At 38.2% G+C, this 19,606-nt stretch overlaps 2 protein-coding genes and 1 pseudogene across 2 annotated transcripts; all 3 read left to right on the forward strand.

The window, feature by feature from the left end:
- The first annotated feature begins 2,273 nt into the window (after positions 1–2,273).
- Positions 2,274–6,442, forward strand: LOC127159848 (extracellular calcium-sensing receptor-like). Its single transcript, XM_051102581.1, has 4 exons — positions 2,274–2,666; positions 2,713–2,949; positions 3,100–3,223; positions 5,318–6,442. The coding sequence occupies exons 1-4, from the start codon at positions 2,274–2,276 to the stop codon at positions 6,217–6,219; spliced, it is 1,656 nt and encodes a 551-aa protein (XP_050958538.1). The 3' UTR covers positions 6,220–6,442.
- Positions 6,443–6,766: 324 nt separating this feature from the next.
- On the forward strand, positions 6,767–10,179 carry LOC127159849 (extracellular calcium-sensing receptor-like; annotated as a pseudogene).
- Positions 10,180–15,758: 5,579 nt separating this feature from the next.
- On the forward strand, positions 15,759–19,366 carry LOC127159842 (extracellular calcium-sensing receptor-like). Its single transcript, XM_051102574.1, has 6 exons — positions 15,759–15,979; positions 16,233–16,524; positions 16,629–17,441; positions 17,583–17,810; positions 18,217–18,340; positions 18,462–19,366. Exons 1-6 carry the CDS (start codon positions 15,759–15,761, stop codon positions 19,364–19,366), a joined length of 2,583 nt encoding a protein of 860 aa, XP_050958531.1.
- The last annotated feature ends 240 nt before the right edge of the window (positions 19,367–19,606 follow it).

Genomic DNA, 19,606 nt, shown 5'->3' on the forward strand with positions numbered 1-19,606 from the left:
GAAACTGTTCAGTCCTCAAATTTGCTGTTGTGGTGACATTTGTTACATTCTCAAGTGTTTCTGTCAGGCTCCTCCTCAATGTGCTGGCCTAGTTTCTTTCTGCATATGACTGATTTGCCTCCACAGTTGTTTTTTTTTTTTTTTTTTAATGAAGACTGGTGAGAATGGCTGAACATAATAAATTACAAATTCAAGCATTAGTTTGTTAACTGCGCTGTGGGTTGTGCTGTGTCCAAGTTCAAGCTTTGCCTATTTGAATGGAGGATTCAAGGTCCAGAATCCAATGTGCTAGGCTGCTTAATCATCCCAGGCCAGCTAGGGTCTTCTTTGGTCTTCTTTGGTCCTCTGAAGAACAAAAAAGCAAATTAAAAGTAGTTGTAGGCTTTTGAATTTTTATGCGCTTGAAGCACTAAACTGAATAAATTACATTTTCAATGTATGTTTAATTATTCCTATATTCTGTGAGTTTTTAAATGTTATATGTCACCTGTTTTTGAATGGGTCTCGAAAATATTATTATTTATTATTATTATTATTATTATTATTTTTAATCTGATAAATTATCTATTGCATTATTTCTATTAGTAGTAGCCGTAGTAGTAGCAGTAAAAACATAAAATCAGATTATAATCATATGGAACATGCCCAGATCGCTTTCATTATCGAATTGTAATGTTTTGATTATTGGTAGCAAAATGTTTGTTTATATATATATATATATATATATATATATATATATATACACACTGCCCTCCAAAAATTTGGAAACACCCCTGGCAAAGTGTGGTTTTGGACAATATCAGCATAAATCTTTATCATTTTTTGGTGCAAATACATTAAAGTAACTTGACATTATCATTGAAGAAGACCAGCAATAATAATTTTCATTTTGATTACATAATAATGGCAATATATACATGTCAAAGTCAGATATGCCCCTTTGCCAGCTGTGATGCCTGGTTACTGGTTTAAACTTGGCCCAGGTTTTTAAAAGATTTTTGGGTCAGCACACCTTAATAGCTTCAACAATTGATTGCCAATTAAATTTAGAATACAATTAATTTAGGCCCAGATTATGCAAAGCTGTAATAGCTGCTAATGTTGGATATTTTGATGAATCGAAAATGTAAGTTTTTTTCTATGTATAAACTGTTTGTATAATAAAATATGTTTTCGTAGTTTTGTGTATATATATATATATATATATATATATACTTATATACTTAATTTCAGTATGCAATTACCCAGTCAATACATGCATATTTTTACCAAAAATATACATTGTCACTTTAATTCCACATAAATACGCAGCGAAAATACACTTGGTGCCAAAATAATCGTGGCACTGCCACTTCTGATCTACTGCTACTCACTACTGCTCACACTTCACCACCTCAGCATCCAGTTTGAATGCTCTAATCTGTTAACATGGACACCAAAAAATATGTGCTACCTATACATCGAGTGTGAAATAGGCCTTATCTCTATTCCACGACAATTTTCCAGCATTTGACCTCACCAAATTGCAACTATGTCCGAAATTGAACTTTACTGGACAAATGATTTCTCCTCATGGATCCTCTGCCACAATCAGCTGGCCCTAGGAGCCCCTCTTCCCCAGGTACTGTTGCCGAGCCCTCAGCTACATTGTGTGGATCTTGGTTAGTCTAAACTGCCTCTCACACACCAAGACAGCAAGGCCTCCCCTCACCCCTAAAGGCAAGAGATCCACCTTCCATTCCGGCATACTCTTACACTCTAGCCCAGGGGTGGCCAAATTTGGTCCTGGAGGGCCCGTGTCCTGCAGAGTTTAGCTCCAACTTGCCTCGACACACCTGCCAGAAAATTTCTAGTATGCCTAGTAAAAGCTTGATTAGCTGGTTCAGGTGTGTCTAATTGGGGTTGGAGCTAAACTCCGCAAGACACCGGCTCTCCAGGACTGAGTTTGGGCACCCCTGCTCTAGCGCATACAACAATTCCTGCCATAGAATAATGGACAGTTCTAGAATTAAAGGGTTACTTCACCCCGAAATGAAAATTTTGTCATTAATCACTTACCCCATGTCGTTCCAAACCTGTGAAAACTTTGTTCATCTTCGGAACACAATATAAGATATTTTGGATGAAAACCAGGAGGCTTGTGACTGTCCCATTGACTGCCAGGTAAATACCACTGTCAAGACCCAGAAAAGTATGAAAGACATTGTCAAAATAGTGAACGCTGTTCTGTGTCAGTCGCACCACACGGATATGTTTTCTACGTAAACTTATGCATGTGTCTCGGTGACAAATGGAAGCATCCTACTTTCTTCAGCACCATCCCCAACGATCACCATCAAGTGGCCACACTGGCACGGATGGTCAAGCACTTCGGATGGATGTGGATCGGGGCTGTGCGCAGTGATTCAGACTACGGGAACAATGGTATGGCATCATTCCTAAAAGCTGCTGAGGAGGAGGGAATCTGTGTGGAATATTCTGAGGCCTACAGGACCCAGCTGCACAGCAAACTGAAAAGAGTCGCGGATGTCATTCGCAAGTCAACGGCACGTGTAGTAGTTGCCTTCATGGCTGAAGCTGATATGAGAATCCTTTTAGAAGAGCTGAGCCAGCAGCCTATGAAATATAATGAAATATTCCATCACCTACTGCATATCTATACGACCGTACCCAGATTTTCTGTGCTGACTATTCAGCAAATAATTGTAATAACAATCCATCATGCAGGTTTTTGATCAACTCAAGCAAGTGAACTTCACTAAAAATAATTATTCTGTTTCATTTGATGCCAATGGAGACCCTGTGGCTACCTATGAATTTGTGAATTGGCAGCTTCAGGGAGATGGTTCAATTGATTTTGTGACAGTGGGTCAGTATGATGCATCCCAGCCTAAAGGCCAAGAATTCAGTCTGAGCAGAGCTATCATTTGGTATGATGGCAGTAAAAAGGTATAAAAGATTTTATGGTAATATTTAAAACACATGTATTGTTCATGGCATATAATTCAATTAAATAAACTAAAGTAAACCATAAGCTATTTTTGCCCCGAGCCTTGGTTAATTTCTGACCTTGATGCTGTGTGTACTTGTCACCTGCAGGTGCCTGTGTCTGTGTGCAGTGAGAGCTGTCCTCCTGGTACAAGAAAGTCTGCGCAGAAAGGAAGACCCCTCTGCTGTTATGACTGCATTGACTGTGGAGAAGGAGAAATCAGTAACGAGACAGGTACTTTTTCTGAACATATTCTTGTCATATTATTGTGAATTTATCAAACATTTATTATTATTGAATTAGTGATGTATAAGACTGCCCATGTTACATAAAAGAGGAAAAAAAGGGGTTCCCTAGGACCACTGGTATAAAACATCATTAACATGATCATTCAGTGTACATGTGAAATCATGAGTGACAACAATTTGTCAATAATAATAAAAAAAAAATAATAATAAAACTTTTAAAAATCAGTGATGAAGATAATCAACAATGAGTTTTGTTATTGTTACTTGGATCTGTGCTCTGCCCAAAAAAACTTTTCAAAGGCTGACTACTGTAAAAACAGTAGTAGTCAAATAATGGATAATGTACATCCATCTGGTTGTTATCACTGCACAAACCCGACAGGGTGATCAGGACTGAACAGTGTAATGGTGAAAAGCAAGAAATTTTCTCAGATGACGTTAAAATGTTGTGATTAACCAGCCACATTAAAGCATTTTAGAGAGACAAGTAATAAAGTGCTTTAAATAAAGACATTTTAAATATTATAGAAAAGCATTTGCAAAGAGCTTGACCAAGTATTTTGGTGGTTTTTAATACTGGTCCTGGAAACTCACCACTTTGCACATTTTGTGTGTCTCTTTTATTTAACACATGATTCAGATCACCAGCTCATTAGGTGACAGCTCCATGAATTCAGCTGAGTGTGTCAGATAAAGGAGACATACAGAATATTATTATTATTATTATTATTATTTTGTTTTGTATAAAACACTTTCTTAGAAATTTATAGTCATATGTGTTTTGCTTTGAGTTTTTCTTATTCCACAACACTTATGTTTGATCTCAGTCAGCACTTATAAATCTGTCTTAGACTTTGCTTTTAGATTAGTTATAAAAAGCTTCTACTTTTATATGAGTATAAGAGTAGTCATACTTTTTACTAAAGTCTAAACTTAAGACTATTCTTGGGAGCATTTCTGAGAAGTTTGATGTATATGGCCCCTGATCATCATAGAAGAGAAGTATTAGAACTGCATTTTTAATGTAATTTTTAATGTAAAATGAGCATTGTGTCATTAAAAGAGAAGTCCACTTCCAGAAGAAAAATTTACAGATAATGTACTCACCCCCTTGTCATCCAAGATGTTCATGTTTTTCTTTCTTCAGTCTTAAAGAAATTATGTTTTTTAAGGAAAACATTTCAGCATTTTTCTCCATATAATGGAATTCTGTGGTGCCCTGAGTTAGAACTTCCAAAATGCAGTTTAAATGCGGCTTCAAACGATCCCAGATGCAGTTGTAAATGATCCCAGCTTCCTTCTTCCTATCTAGCGAAACGATCAGTTATTTTCATAAAAAAAAGAATACAGTTTGTATACTTTTTTTAATTTAAAACGCATGTCTTGTCTTACTCTGCCTGAAACTCTGTTTTTTCCAGTTCATGACAGTTAGGGTATTTTGAAAAAACTCCCATCTCATGTTCTCCCTCAACTTCAAAATCATCCTATATCACCCTTTAACCTTTTTGTTAAGAGTGTTTGATCTTTTTCTCTTTGCATGTTCACTTTGCAAAGACTGGGTCGGTAGTTCTGCAGCAATGTAGGATGATTTTTAAATGATTTTTGAAGTTGAGGGAGAAAATACGATTGGAGTTTTTTTTGACATACCCTGACTGTCTTGAATCAGAATACACAGAGTTCAGGCATAGCAAGACAAGACGAGCGTTTGAGATTAAAAAATATTTAAATTGTATTTTTAAAAATGAAAATAAAAGATTGTTTCACTACATAAAACTCTTCTTCCTCTGCTGGGATTGTTTACAACCGCATTTTGAAAGTTCAAACTCCGGACACCATAGCAGTCCATTATATGGAGAAAAATCCTGAAATGTTTTTCTCGAAAAACAATTTCTTTACAACTTGAATGACAAGGGGGTGAGTACATTATCTTTAAATTTTAGTTCTGGACATGGACTTCTTCTTTAAGCCTTTTTTTCCTGATTTGTCATTCTAAAACAGTATAGTCCGTTCACCTGTATGTCTCTATTTTGTTTCTGTGGTTCATACATGGCTGTTAAGCACTGATTTCTTCTTCTTACAGATTCTTTAGATTGTCATGAATGCCTACCTGAGTATTGGCCCAATAATGAGAAGGACAAGTGTCTTCCTAAACCAGTGGATTTTCTCTCCTGGGATGAGATCCTTGGGATTATACTGGCTTCTTTTTCTATTGCTGGCTCTTTAGTGGCTTTAAGCATAACTTTAGTGTTTTACAAAAACAGGGCCTCTCCGATAGTAAGAGCCAACAACTCAGAGCTAAGCTTCCTGTTGCTTTTCTCATTGTCTTTGTGTTTCCTCTGTTCACTTACTTTCATTGGTCGACCCACTGAGTGGTCCTGTATGTTGCGTCACACAGCATTTGGGATCACTTTTGTCCTCTGTATCTCCTGTGTTCTGGGGAAAACAATAGTTGTATTAATGGCTTTCAAAGCTACACTTCCAGGAAGTAATGTCATGAAATGGTTTGGGCCTCATCAACAGAGACTCAGTGTTTTGGGTTTCACTCTTATACAGGTACTTATATGTGTGCTTTGGTTAACCATATCCCCACCATTTCCTTACAAGAATATGCAACACTACAAAGAAAAGATCATTCTGGAATGCAGTTTAGGATCAGCAGTTGGCTTCTGGGCTGTACTGGGTTATATTGGCCTCCTAGCTTTGCTTTGCTTTGTTTTAGCTTTTCTAGCCCGAAACCTGCCTGATAACTTTAATGAGGCTAAATTTATCACATTCAGTATGTTTATATTCTGTGCTGTATGGATCACCTTTATCCCAGCTTATGTCAGCTCCCCAGGTAAATTTATTGTAGCTGTGGAGATTTTTGCTATTTTAGCATCAAGTGTTGGTCTGATTCTCTGCATTTTTGCTCCTAAGTGTTTCATTATTGTCTTTAGGCCAGAGCAGAATACTAAAAAACACTTAATGGGCAAAGTACAATAAGCCATCTAAGACAAACACAACTCTCATTTTCATTAAATGTTTTCACATGTTTGCCATATGTAAAAGTTTAGAACTGAAAATGTATCAAAATTAAACAAAAACGAAAAAAAAAAAAAAAAAAAAAAAAAAAAAACTGATATTGTTTAATAATTAGGTTACACATGGTAATGTATGAAGCATGTTTCTGACTAGAAAGGATACATTTTGAAATAAAAACATTTCACATGGGAAGACAATATTGTGTCACTTTCACTCATTTCTTATCTCTCAAACTTTACCCTATGATAATGCACACATCTCATTCCTCAAAATTGGCTGCCTGTGAAATGTAGTAAATGTTCATTATCATTATAATATATAACACTATAGTGTGTACGATGACGTTGTTCTGGCCTATGTCTGTGCCCACTAAGGGACAAATAAAAATAAAAACAAAATAAAGTAAATTAAAAGTCTGAAATAGAAAAGACATCTCTTAAAAAGAACTATGAGGGAAGTAAAACCAAATTTCCTTACATTTGGAGAGGTTGCTTGCCTAGCAGGAGAAATGTATGTTAGTCTTTTATTGACAGTGACACTACTGTGTATTACAAGGCTTTCCCCTGTGTTTGGGGTTAATTTAGGCACCTGCATCCTCCAAGGTGACCCTCAGCCCCTGATCTCTTCGAGGATGGAGACTTTGTCATTGGAGGGGCTTTCACCATTCATTATTATCTGAAGACAGAGAAGCACACCTATACTAGACGGCCACAACCATTAGAGTGCAGTGGCAGGTTAGAGTTTGATTCAAAATTGAAAACAATCCCTAACAAAGCAGGGTTGAATATGTTATGTTATGTTTAAATTGTTATATTTATTGTGCTTAAATTATGTTCATTTTGTGTAAAATTAGCTTATTAGAATCAGACACATAAAACGTTTAGTTGTTTGTATTTAATTTATAATTTGTTATAATAAAGTTTGTATTTCAACAGCATGGACTTCAGAGAGCTGCGCTTTGCTCGTGCCTTGCAGTTCACCATCCAAGAGATCAACAACAGCTCCGATCTTTTACCGGGCATCACTTTAGGGTACCATATATATGACTCGTGTGCATCTGTGCCAATGGCAATTAAAGTAGCGTTGCAGCTTGCCAACGGACTAGATCTCGTATTTAACGACACTGATTCCTGTGCAAAATCTGCTGCAGTTCCCGCACTAGTCGGAGATTCTGGTTCCACGCCGGCTATAAGCATTTCAAGACTTTTCGGTCCTTTTGGAATTCCACAGGTGCTTGCTTTATACAAATATTTCCTAATCTTCTTTAAAACGTTTACAAAACATGGCGCTGTAATAAAATAATTAAAAATGTTTAATTAATTGGAATTTTGTCAACAGACAATTAACATTTAATTTGTTTTATTTTTTAGAATTTTATTTTTGTTCTTATTTTTTTATTTATTTATTTATTTATTTTTTTTGTTCTGTATTTTCACTGTTGTCTCTATAGGTGAGTCATTACGCAACATGCGCGTGTCTCAGTGACAAACGGCAGCATCCTACTTTCTTCAGGACCATCCCCAGCGATCACCATCAAGCGGCCGCTCTGGCACGGATGGTCAAGCACTTCGGATGGACGTGGATCGGAGCTGTGCGCAGTGATTCAGACTACGGGAACAATGGCATGGCATCATTCCTGAAAGCTGCGGAGGAGGAGGGAATCTGTGTGGAATATTCTGAGGCCTACTACAGGACCCAGCCGCGCAGTAAACTGAAAAGAGTGGCGGATGTCATTCGCAAGTCAACGGCTCGTGTAATAGTTGCCTTCATGGCAGCAGGTGATATGAGATTTCTTTTAGAAGAGCTGAGCCAGCAGCCTCCTCCCCCGATGCAGTGGATTGGCAGCGAGGCGTGGGTTACAGACCCACAAATGCTGCGGTTTAATTTGTGTATCGGTGCTGTGGGCTTTGCAATCCCGCGGTCTGTTATCCCGGGTTTTCGTAACTTTCTACTTGACCTGTCTCCAGAACAAGCGCTAAAATTTCCCCTGCTGACAGAATTCTGGGAAAGCTCATTTAGCTGTAGTTTAAAACAGCAGTCAGTTTCTTCTACTGGTATGCCAGAATGTGATGGCACAGAGGACCTGCGCGCTTTACAGAACCCGTACACAGACACGTCCCAGTTGCGGATCACTAACATGGTGTACAAAGCCACATATGCTATAGCTCATGCCCTCCATGGCATTGTCTGTAACGAAAAGCAGTGTGACAAAAACATCAAAGTTGAACCCCGACAGGTAAGTTTTCTTATCATGGAATTAACTCAATTATTTTACAAAAGAGATTTAACAATATATTGGACATATTAAAAATATTGTTATTTTATTATACTATGTTTACAGCAAATTTTAACACTTTTATTTATTTTTTTAATGCCCATCATGCAGGTTTTTGATCAGCTCAAGCGAGTGAATTTTACTAAAAATAATTATTCTGTTTCATTTGATACCAATGGAGACCCTGTGGCCACATATGAACTTGTGAATTGGCAGCTTCAGGGAGATGGTTCAGTTGATTTTGTGACAGTGGGTCAATATGATGCATCCCAGCCTAAAGGCCAAGAATTCAGTCTGAGTAGAGCTATCATTTGGTATGATGGCAGTGAAAAGGTATATAACCATATAAACACACAATAATTTTTGTCATGTACTTAAAATAATAATATATTTTAAACATCTGGCCATTTTGTCGGTTTTAGAATATTTTTACTTAAAGGCTTTGTCAGTTTCTGACTCTGATGCTGTGTGTACCTGTCATCTGCAGGTGCCTGCATCTGTGTGCAGTGAGAGTTGTTCTCTAGGTACTAGGAAGGCTGTGAAAAAAGGAAGACCTGTCTGCTGCTATGACTGCATTAACTGTGCAGATGGAGAGATCAGCAATGACACAGGTACTTTGTCTGGATATTCTTGTAAATAAATCAAATGTGTCATTGGCTTTTCTTTATGAGCTGGTCATTTAAAACAGTATAGCCTGATAATGTGTATGTCTCCATTTTGCTCCCATTGTTCATAAATGACTGTTATGCACTGATCTTTTGACCTTCTAAAGATTCTGTAGATTGCCACAAATGCCTGCCTGAGTACTGGCCCAATAATGAGAACGACAAGTGTCTTCCTAAACCAGTGGAGTTTCTCTCCTGGGATGAGATCCTTGGGATTATACTGGCTGCTTTCTCTATTGCTGGCTCTTTAGCAGCTTTGAGCATAACTTTAGTGTTTTACAAAAACAGGGCCTCTCCGATAGTAAGAGCCAACAACTCAGAGCTGAGCTTCCTGCTGCTCTTCTCATTGTCTCTGTGTTTCCTCTGTTCACTTACTTTCATTGGTCGGCCCACTGAGTGGTCCTGTATGTTGCGTCACACAGCATTTGGGATCATTTTTGTCCTCTGTATCTCTTGTGTTCTGGGGAAAACAATAGTTGTGTTGATGGCCTTCAAGGCTACACTTCCAGGAAGTAATGTCATGAAATGGTTTGGGCCTCCTCAACAGAGACTCAGTGTTTTTGGTTTCACTCTTGTACAGGTACTTATATGTGTGCTTTGGTTAACAATATCCCCACCATTTCCTTACAACAATATGCAACACTACAAAGAAAAGATCATTCTAGAATGCAGTTTAGGTTCAGCTGTAGGTTTCTGGGCTGTACTGGGTTATATTGGCCTCCTAGCTTTCTTTGCTTTGTTTTAGCTTTTCTTGCTCGAAAGCTGCCTGATAACTTCAATGAGGCTAAATTTATCACATTCAGTATGCTCATATTCTGTGCTGTATGGATCACATTTATTCCAGCTTATGTCAGCTCTCCAGGGAAATTCACTGTAGCTGTGGAGATATTTGCTATTTTAGCTTCAAGCTTTGGTCTGATTCTCTGTATTTTTGCTCCTAAGTGTTTCATTATTGTTTTTAGGCCAGAGCAGAGTGTTTAAATCAGGCCTTAACAGAATTACATAACATTTAGGTACAAAAATACAAAACAGAAGTCCAAAAGTGGAAGCAAGAATGGCAAATATCTCAACAGCCACTGTGTATTTCCCTGGTGAGCTGTTGTATGCTGGTATAAAAGAGATCCACACAGCAAAAAATATAAGCATACTAAATGTAATGAGCTTAGCTTCATTAAATGTATCTGGAAGTTTCCTTCCGAGGAAGGCGAGGGCAAAACACATACAAGAGAGTAATCCAATATAGCCCAGCACCAGGTAAAATCCTAAAGGCCACACATCTTTACATTCTAGTACAATCTTACCACCCTGATAGGACGTGTTTTTGTAGGGGTAAGGAGGTGCTAGTGCCAGCCAACAAGCACACAAGATAACTTGGCCTGTCGTGCAGCAGAAAATGAAAACCCTTTGCTGTGGAGGGCCAAATAGCTTCAGAGAAATAGAACCAGGCATAGTGGAACGAAAGGCCAAAAGCACCACAATGGTCTTGACCAGTATGCATGAGATGCATAGAACAAAGCTGATCCCAAACGCAGCTTGTCGGGCACGACATGTCCATGGTGAGGGCCGGCCCACAAACACCAGTGAGCAAAGGAAGCAAAGCTTGAGAGACAACAGCAGTAGAAAACTCATTTCAGAGTTGTTAGCCTTAACTATGGGTGTGCTTCGAAAAAGGAAAAAGATCACTGTGATAACAGTTGCCACAGCGACTCCAAAGAGAGACAAAGATATGAGAATGATTCCCATGATTTCATGGTATGAGAGGAACTCCTCTACGCCAGCAACACAAGAAACCCTTTCTTTGTTTGGCCAGTAGTACTGGGGACACTTGATACACTCAGTAGCACCTAGTAGACAGAAACAGACACATGTGGCTCCATAATGTATACAAAATTATTACAGAACTCTGTAGGATACTCAAATCTATTTTGGAATACTTGATTTTTTTATTCTGAATGTGGATCGTGGCATTCAGCAGTCAAATATTTCTTAAAATTCAGTCAACAATAGTACTCTAAAGGTCATAACTCAAACCCACAATACTTTATTATCACATTGCTCTCTTGTTCCATTCAAACACAACTGTAAATTACTGACTTAATTGATTTTACCATAATATTGTAATTTACTATTTTCTTAGCAGACATTTTAAGCTAATTTCATTAATCCATTCTCCAAACCACTTGTCCTATGGTCGCAGGGCTTTAAGCTAATATACAGTGAGAATTCTAATGTATACTTAAATTAATATTTTAAAGTATTAGTTCACTTCCAGAATAAAAATCTTCTGATAATTTACTCACTTCCATGATTGGAAGATGATTGATTGATAGATAGATAGATAGATAGATAGATAGATAGATAGACAGTTACCTGAAATATTGCTAATTTCCCCTTCAGCGCAGAGCAAACAATCAAAGCAGCAAACAGGCTGTCCTGGTCGAGTAGCCTGTCGTGTTCCAGGGGGGCAAGGAGGGGTGCATAAGGAAACAGGAACCTACATAGAAAACATGATAAAATCAGGAATCTCCCAAAACCAAGAGCTTCACAACTGCTTGCTATGTGAGCACAGGCTCACCTCAGTATGTCCCCCTGCCCACTGAATTAACCCCTCATCTATCTTAAGTTGCTGCCCATGTGGGGCAGATCCATCATAGGTGCCCACCATCTGAAACCGGATGGTACCTCTGTCATTTTTCTGCCAGTTTATGATGTCATAGAGGGGCACAGGCTCTCCATTGTTGTCAAAATACACCTTCTCATTGAACTTTGTAAAATGTACATTCTTCAGGAAGTGAAGAAGCTATTGAATTAGCAATCAATGTATAAATGTAATTACAATATAGAATTTATATTCAATATAATGGCTAAGCAAAATAATGATAATAATAATGATAATATATTTTTTTTACATATTTTATAAAAGACGAACACATATATCTTAACAGATGAATATTACCTGCCACGGAGAGAACTTTGATTCAGTCTCACAGACTTGATCTGGGCTTTGTTCCTTAGAACCACATTGTAACAGTTGGTGTAAAGCATGAGCAATAGCATATACTGCTTTATAGACATTGTATGAAATTCTCACCCTTGATACATCAGTATAGCTATTCTCAGTCTCCATTAGATCTTCTAAACCAGTACAGAGTGGCACCTCAGAATCACCACCATTCTCATAACCTAGCGTGCATCCAAACAGTTCCTCCCAAAACATGTTAGTGAAAACAGACTCTTTTCTAGGTGAAGGTTTTACCCTGAGGAGAAACTCACCCAAGCCTGGAATAGTGGTGCCCCTAAAGGCAAATCCCACTGTTCCAGCCAGAACAGGGTGAAGCTCAGGGATAGTAAGAAGTTTGGCTGTCACCCAGGCTTCACTGGCCACCCACTGAAACCTTGTCAGATTTCTATGAGCCGCTTGAACCAGGAGCTCCAGCAGTTGTCCTTCTGTGGCAAATGCTATAATCACTTGTGCAGTGGAACCCTCCAGGCTATTAAGAATAGCATGTATTTGTGCCTGGGAAGGTGCTTTGGGTATAGTGTGGTGAAAGGCTATACAGCCACCAAGTCTTTCAAGCTGCTCGGTGAAGGCCTGAATGCCATAGTGACTGTAGTCGTCATCTGTGCCCACCGTACCCACCCAGCGCCAGCCAAAGTGGGAAACCAACTGGACCAGTCCCTGCACTTGAAATACATCACTGGGCACAGTACGCAGGAAAGACGGATACTCCTTCTTATCTGTGAGACAGGTGCAGGTTGCAAAGTAGCTTATCTTGAAGGGAGCCAGAGGAAACAGAAAAAAGGAGGTTAAGAGAGATATAAAAAACATGGATGTCAGATTGTTGTTGGCATTTTTTTCTTTTTAAAATTGCCTATTTGGAGATGAAATAAACATTAGAACAATGTACAGAAATGTGTCTTAAATATGTTTTATTGCAGTTATCAGGTTATAGATGTTGATATTTTTTCCCTAGAAGATGTTTTCCTTCTGCAAAAGAGAAAAAATATTTTTGACATTAGCTAATTCACTGCAATATAAATAGTCAATTGTATGCACTAGAATAAATATATCTAAATAGGACTAAAAACTTATGAGAAAGCTTATGAGTAACTGTTTAAAGAGCTGAGACATGCAGAATCATAATCAGATAATCTGGCATGTTATTCAATAATGTATAATAGACAAATTAGTTTATAGTTATACTGGTCATTTCTGATTCTAAACATTAAAGGTTTTCATAAATGCAGGATGTTAAAATGCCCACAGAGCTTAACTCTGCTCTTTTTTACCAGTTATTTGACCATATGTGTATATATATATATATATATATATATATATACTGTTCAAATAAATAAATAAATAAACATCTAGAATTTTCATCTTTTACGAGACTCTTACCAGTGGAATTCCAAATGGACCCAAAGTTTGTGCCACAGCCCGTGTAGGGGAAGATGATGCCAGACCAATGATGGCTGGCACTGGGGCAGTGGAAAGGCATTTGGCACTGCCAGCAGCATTAGCCTGTGTTTGACTGGAGGTGCCATTCACCAGGAATAGTGTGCTTCGCAGACTGGTGTGCACATGATCACAGCTATCCAAGATTCGATAGCCTAGTGTCACTCCAGGTAATAAACTGGAGTTACTGTTAATTTCTTCTATAGCAAACACCATTGTTTGGACCCAGCGGAATGCACGAAAATCAAACCTGTTGAAAAGATGAGAGTAAAGACAACAAGGAGAGAGCTGGGTATAGCAGTAGTGAGAATGAACAAATAGACTTATTCTGAGGAAAACAGTTTACAAAAGTGACAAACTTCATTCTTTTTAGCATAATAATACAGTAAATGTTATAGGTAACAGTGTGGATCTCATTCACATTATATTTAAGGTTTACACTGGTTTACATTTAAACCAACATTCCCTGCATACGATTTCACACACCCGCTGCACTCTTGATGCTGTGGCCATTCAGAGTAATTATGGACAGTTTCCGGAGCTATGTAGTGCAGGGGAAACAACCCTCCAATTACAATATCACCATCCTGTTCCAGTACTGGTGAATTAAAATCACCCAGTGTCCAGCACCTATTATCCAATGCATTGCAGCAAACTACTGAGAAGTACAGCAGAAGCAACAGACCAAGTGGTACCAGTTTAGTCACTGGGATTTTACTGGCCATTGCTGAAGCTTTCAAATCCCACCATGGAAACAGCTAGTGAGGACCCCATTCAGACTGTATGGAAGTCTAGAATTCCCAGTTATATACAATGTATCACAATGATGCCAAATGTAACATCAGGTGAGACTGGCCAATGATATACATGGTGGGTGGAGTAGTCACTCAGGTCATGTGATTTAACAGTGTTTCAGATCAAGGTGCTTTGAAATGTATTGGGGATCATAAAATGGTGGAAAAGCATCACATTATGAATGTTTACCAGCTTTGAATTGTGTAACATTTTTAAACAAAAATTCTGTAAGTTACAATAGGTTACATATTACATGCAGATATGCTAAAAAAAAACTACTTTTGTGAATATTTAACTAAATATAGAACAGACTAATTACTTGAAAGCTTCAAATAAATTTGATAATTACATGATCATTTCATACATTTCATAACTTCTTATTGTATGTGGATTATATTTGAAATTATCTTGAGGTGTTATGATATATATATATATATATATATATAATATATATATATATATATATATATATATATATATATATATATATAATCAGTCACAGTCTGCAGAAACTGCAAGCCAGGACAAAGTAGGAAGTGTGTATATATCCCAGTCATACCTTTTTTTCCTCCTGGGTCACTGCAGACAGAATATTTTTATTTTTATTTTATTTTATTATTATTATTTTTTTTTTTTTTTTGTAAGAGATGTACAGCTGAAAAAGATTGGTTTATCAGATAAAGTGAGAAATGACAGTTTACAGCTTGTTATTAGGTGACTGCCATCTACTGGATATATTAAAGAACAAACTCCCCCCATCCAGCTTCCCCCACTAAATATATTTACATGTAGTAATTTGTATCCATACTATAGAAAGAGTGATATGGAACATTTCTTTCTTTCTGTCTTTCTTTCTTTCTTTCTTTCTTTCTTTCTTTCTTTCTCTGTGCATTAGAATCACACAACAGAATCATAAGAGAACTTAGAAGTTAGATTTGTTAAAATATTACTATTAACATACAAAGCTGATAGCACAATATTACATGGTCCCAATTCTCTTGTAATTGCAACCCAGTATTTAATTTATTTTCTTTTTTTTTTTTCTCCTTGATTTTTATTTTTGTTAGTAAAAGATCATGTTTATTGCTAAAAAAAAAAAAATAATAACATATCACACATCTGGGTTTTAAACTTTAATATTGGTAACTGTGTTGCATTTATTCTATGCAAATTCTGAATCAGAAAAAGTGAGACCCAGAATGACGTCTTTCCTAACATCCATGTGACATCGTCTGCTCTATAAAACAGTGCTGCACATACTCTTTATACCTTCATGAGTCAAGTGGGTGTGTGTGAGAGAGTAATAGAGATGTGGATCACTCTATATTTATGTTTTTATCTGTCTTTTACCTGTGTCTCTGCATCTTCGATCACCAGGTCAGGCTCCTGTCAGCTCCAAGGGCGCTTCAACTTGAAGGGGATGTACCAAGACGGAGACCTTATCATTGGAGGCCTGTTTGCATTTCACCTTCTTACAGTGTTCCCAGAACTGAACTTTGAAAGAGAACCGGAACAGCCACATTGTGAGCGGTGAGCCTGGGCTAAACGGATGGCTAAAAAAAGGAAAGGACATTTGAAAGACCATAGAAGAAAGTCCATATTTTGATTTACTAGTTTTGTTATTTATTTAGAACTGAATGTCTGAAAGGTTTGAAATGTACTGAGGTCAAGAGATCATCTTATCATGGCATTGTATTTTTATTTTATTTTTTATATATATATATGATGATGTTCTGATATTCTTTAGGGTAACTGAATGTAAACATTGTGCTGCCTTTTCTAGATTCTATATGGCAAGTTTCCAGCAGGCACAAACTATGGTATATGCCATAAATGAGATCAATAACAATCCTAACCTGTTGCCTAACATCACCCTCGGTTATCATCTGTATGACAACTGTGTGAAGCTTGGAGTGGCATTCAGGTCTGCAACCGCCCTGCTTAGTGGCACAGAGGAGACCATTTCCAATTTCAACTGCACTGGCCCACCACCAGTTATTGGGATTGTGGGGGATCCTGGATCTACTCACTGTATAGCAATCTCCAGTGTGCTTGGACTATTTCGAATACCTATGGTAGGATGATTTTCTGTTACCTTTCACATGTTTTATTTCTTCTTCACATTTAAAAGAGTAATTCCTAAAACAATGATTTTTGTCATTATGATCTCTTCTATAAGGTTAGCTACTATGCCACCTGCTCCTGTTTAAGTGACAGGAAAAAGTACCCCTCTTTCTTCAGAACAATCCCCAGTGATGCCTTCCAGGTGCGGGCTATGATTCAGATTTTGAGGTATTTTGGATGGACCTGGGTTGGTCTTCTCTATAGTGATGATGACTATGGCATCAACGCTGCTCAGTCCTTCCGGGAGGAAGTGCAGTTGTTTGGAGGTTGTGTTTCTTTTTCTGAAATCCTGCCTCTTGATAACAACCACATAGACATCCAGCGCATTGTACAAGTGATTCAAGCCTCTACAGCAAGAGTGGTGGTGGTGTTCTCCACAGAAGCCTATCTGCTGCCTTTGATGGATGAGGTTGCACTGCAGAATGTAACAGGCAGGCAGTGGATTGCAAGTGAAGCTTGGGCCACCTCACCTGTGTTCCACACTCAGCGTCTTTTGCCCTTCCTAGGAGGCACTCTGGGCATTGCCATCCGTCGAGGAGAGATCCAGGGACTTCATGAATTTCTGCTACACCTCCGTCCTGACAGTAATTTGAAAAATAATATGGTGAGAATCTTCTGGGAGAACATGTTTAGGTGCAGCTTTGATATTGGAGGTAGAGAGGAAGAAAAAATGTGTACAGGACAGGAAGATTTAAGCAGCACAGAAACAGTATACAGTGATGTATCAGAGCTGAGGGCCTCATATAATGTGTATAAGGCAGTTTATGCCCTGGCACATGCACTACATGGCCTTATGCAATGTGAGGAGGGGAAAGGACCATTCAGTGGGAACAGCTGTGGCGATATAACCGATCTGAAACCCTGGCAGGTAAGACACCTGTGAACAGAAGTATAGCTTATCAGTTATACTGTTCATTTTAAATTTATAGGATAACTAAATGGAAAACAAAAACAAAGCATATTCATACCAATCGTTAAGACAGATATGTTCTGTCTACAAACTGTACAGCTGGTTCACTACCTACAGAAAGTGAACTTCACCACAGGGTTTGGTGATCGTGTGTCATTTGATGAGAATGGAGATGCTCTGGCCATCTATGATGTGATGAACTGGCAGCCGAGCTCTGATGGGTCAATAGTTGCTCGAACAGTTGGTGTGGTAGATGAAGGGGCAGCAAGAGGGAAGGTGCTCATATTGGAGGAGGATGCAATATACTGGAATTTAGAGACAAACAATGTAAGAATAAGTCTTATAAACTATTAAAACAGAATCATCATATTTTTGCTGAAAAAACTATGGACATAACACACTTTTGGGAAAATATTCAGACACACTGTGTGTGTGTGTGTGTGTGTGTGTGTGTGTGTGTACTTGTTCTTGCTAGATTGTCCTCGCAAGGATAGTAAAACCTGAAATTTTTGACATTTAAAAAATGATTAAAAATAGTAAATGTTTATCTGAAAATGCAACAATGCAAACAGATTTCCTGTAAGGGGTAGGTTTAGGGTTAGGGTTGGGTGACGGGATAAACATTATCGTTTGGTCAGTATAAAAACTGTAGAAGTCTATGGAAAGTCCCTGCAATTCACAAAAACAAACATACATGTCTGTGTGTGTGTTTGTTTTCCTATGTATTGTTCAGCCTCCACAGTCTGTGTGCAGTGAGAGCTGCCCCCCAGGCACCAGGCGAGCCAGAAGGAAGGGCCTTCCTGTTTGTTGTTTTGACTGCCTTCCATGTGCAGATGGAGAGATTTCTAATATATCAGGTGAAAAGAGTCATGTCATCAAAATTACAAAAATTGCAACTGCATTATTATTCATTTACAGATCTCATGAACATTATGCCTCTATTTTCAGTTTCTTTATATTTAATTTTCATATACGTAGATTCCAATGAGTGCACAGTGTGTCCAGATGAGTTCTGGTCCAACCCAAAAAAGGATGAGTGTGTCCCCAAAGAAGTGGAGTTTCTATCTTATGAGGAACCTCTGGGCATTTCCTTGAGCACCGCTTCTTTGCTTGGCACCTGCATCTGTTCTGCAGTGGTTGTCATCTTTGCACATCACCGCCATACTCCAGTTGTACGAGCTAACAATTCAGAGCTCAGCTTCCTGCTGCTGTTGTCACTCAAATTGTGTTTCCTGTGTGTGCTGCTGTTTATTGGCAAGCCACAATTGTGGACGTGTCAGTTGAGACATGCTGTGTTCGGCATAAGCTTTGTCCTGTGCATCTCCAGCATCCTGGTCAAGACTATGGTGGTAATAGCCGTGTTCAAGTCATCTCGACCAGAGGGTAAAAGTGCTATGAAGTGGTTTGGAGCTGCTCAACAAAGATGCACAATTGTGGTCCTAACAACCCTCCAGGTTGTGATATGTGCAGTCTGGCTATCAAACGCATCTCCAGCACCGCATAAAAACAGCCAGTATATCAGTTCCAAAATAGTTTATGAGTGTACTATAGGCTCTGTGGCTGGGTTTTCCATGTTACTTGGATATATTGGCCTTTTAGCAGCAGTAAGTTTCCTGTTAGCCTTCCTGGCAAGAAACCTTCCAGATAATTTTAATGAAGCAAAGTTCATCACTTTTAGCATGTTGATCTTCTGTGCTGTGTGGATTGCCTTTGTTCCAGCATATGTGAGCTCACCAGGAAAATATGCAGTGGCTGTAGAGATATTTGCCATCCTGGCTTCAAGTTTTGGATTGCTGGTTGCAATATTTGCTCCAAAGTGCTACATCATTATATTACACCCAGAAAGAAACACTAAAAAAGCCATAATGGGAAGAGCAACCTAAAAGAACTTTAAATAACTTTTTTTTTTTTTTTTTTAATGCTGAACTTTTATATTTAAAAGTTGTCAGCCCTAAATGTAACAGTCTGTGACACTGTCCAAATGTAATACTTGTTGAAACTTGAATAAACAGCTTTGATGCAGGTTAAGAAGTTAGTAGCTGTTTTCAATCAAGTAAGTGTGACTAGTTTTCAGATAAATGTCTGTCAGGTCTAACGTACCCTCCGCTTCATGAACATTTTAT

Source organism: Labeo rohita, unplaced genomic scaffold (assembly GCF_022985175.1).
Source record: "Labeo rohita strain BAU-BD-2019 unplaced genomic scaffold, IGBB_LRoh.1.0 scaffold_256, whole genome shotgun sequence".
Classification (NCBI taxonomy): Eukaryota; Metazoa; Chordata; class Actinopteri; order Cypriniformes; family Cyprinidae; genus Labeo; species Labeo rohita.

What these genes read in the sequence shown, in the direction of transcription:
- LOC127159848 (XM_051102581.1), top strand. Translation starts at nt 2,274, where the DNA reads ATGTGTCTCGGTGACAAATGGAAGCATCCTACTTTCTTCAGCACCATC. An exon ending in TACTGCATATCTATACGACC is followed by an intron (nt 2,667 to 2,712) that starts GTACCCAGATTT and finishes TAATTGTAATAA; the next exon opens with CAATCCATCATGCAGGTTTT. An exon ending in GGTATGATGGCAGTAAAAAG is followed by an intron (nt 2,950 to 3,099) that starts GTATAAAAGATT and finishes TGTCACCTGCAG; the next exon opens with GTGCCTGTGTCTGTGTGCAG.
- LOC127159842 (XM_051102574.1), top strand. Translation starts at nt 15,759, where the DNA reads ATGTGGATCACTCTATATTTATGTTTTTATCTGTCTTTTACCTGTGTC. An exon ending in GAACAGCCACATTGTGAGCG is followed by an intron (nt 15,980 to 16,232) that starts GTGAGCCTGGGC and finishes TGCCTTTTCTAG; the next exon opens with ATTCTATATGGCAAGTTTCC. An exon ending in CCGATCTGAAACCCTGGCAG is followed by an intron (nt 17,442 to 17,582) that starts GTAAGACACCTG and finishes CAAACTGTACAG; the next exon opens with CTGGTTCACTACCTACAGAA.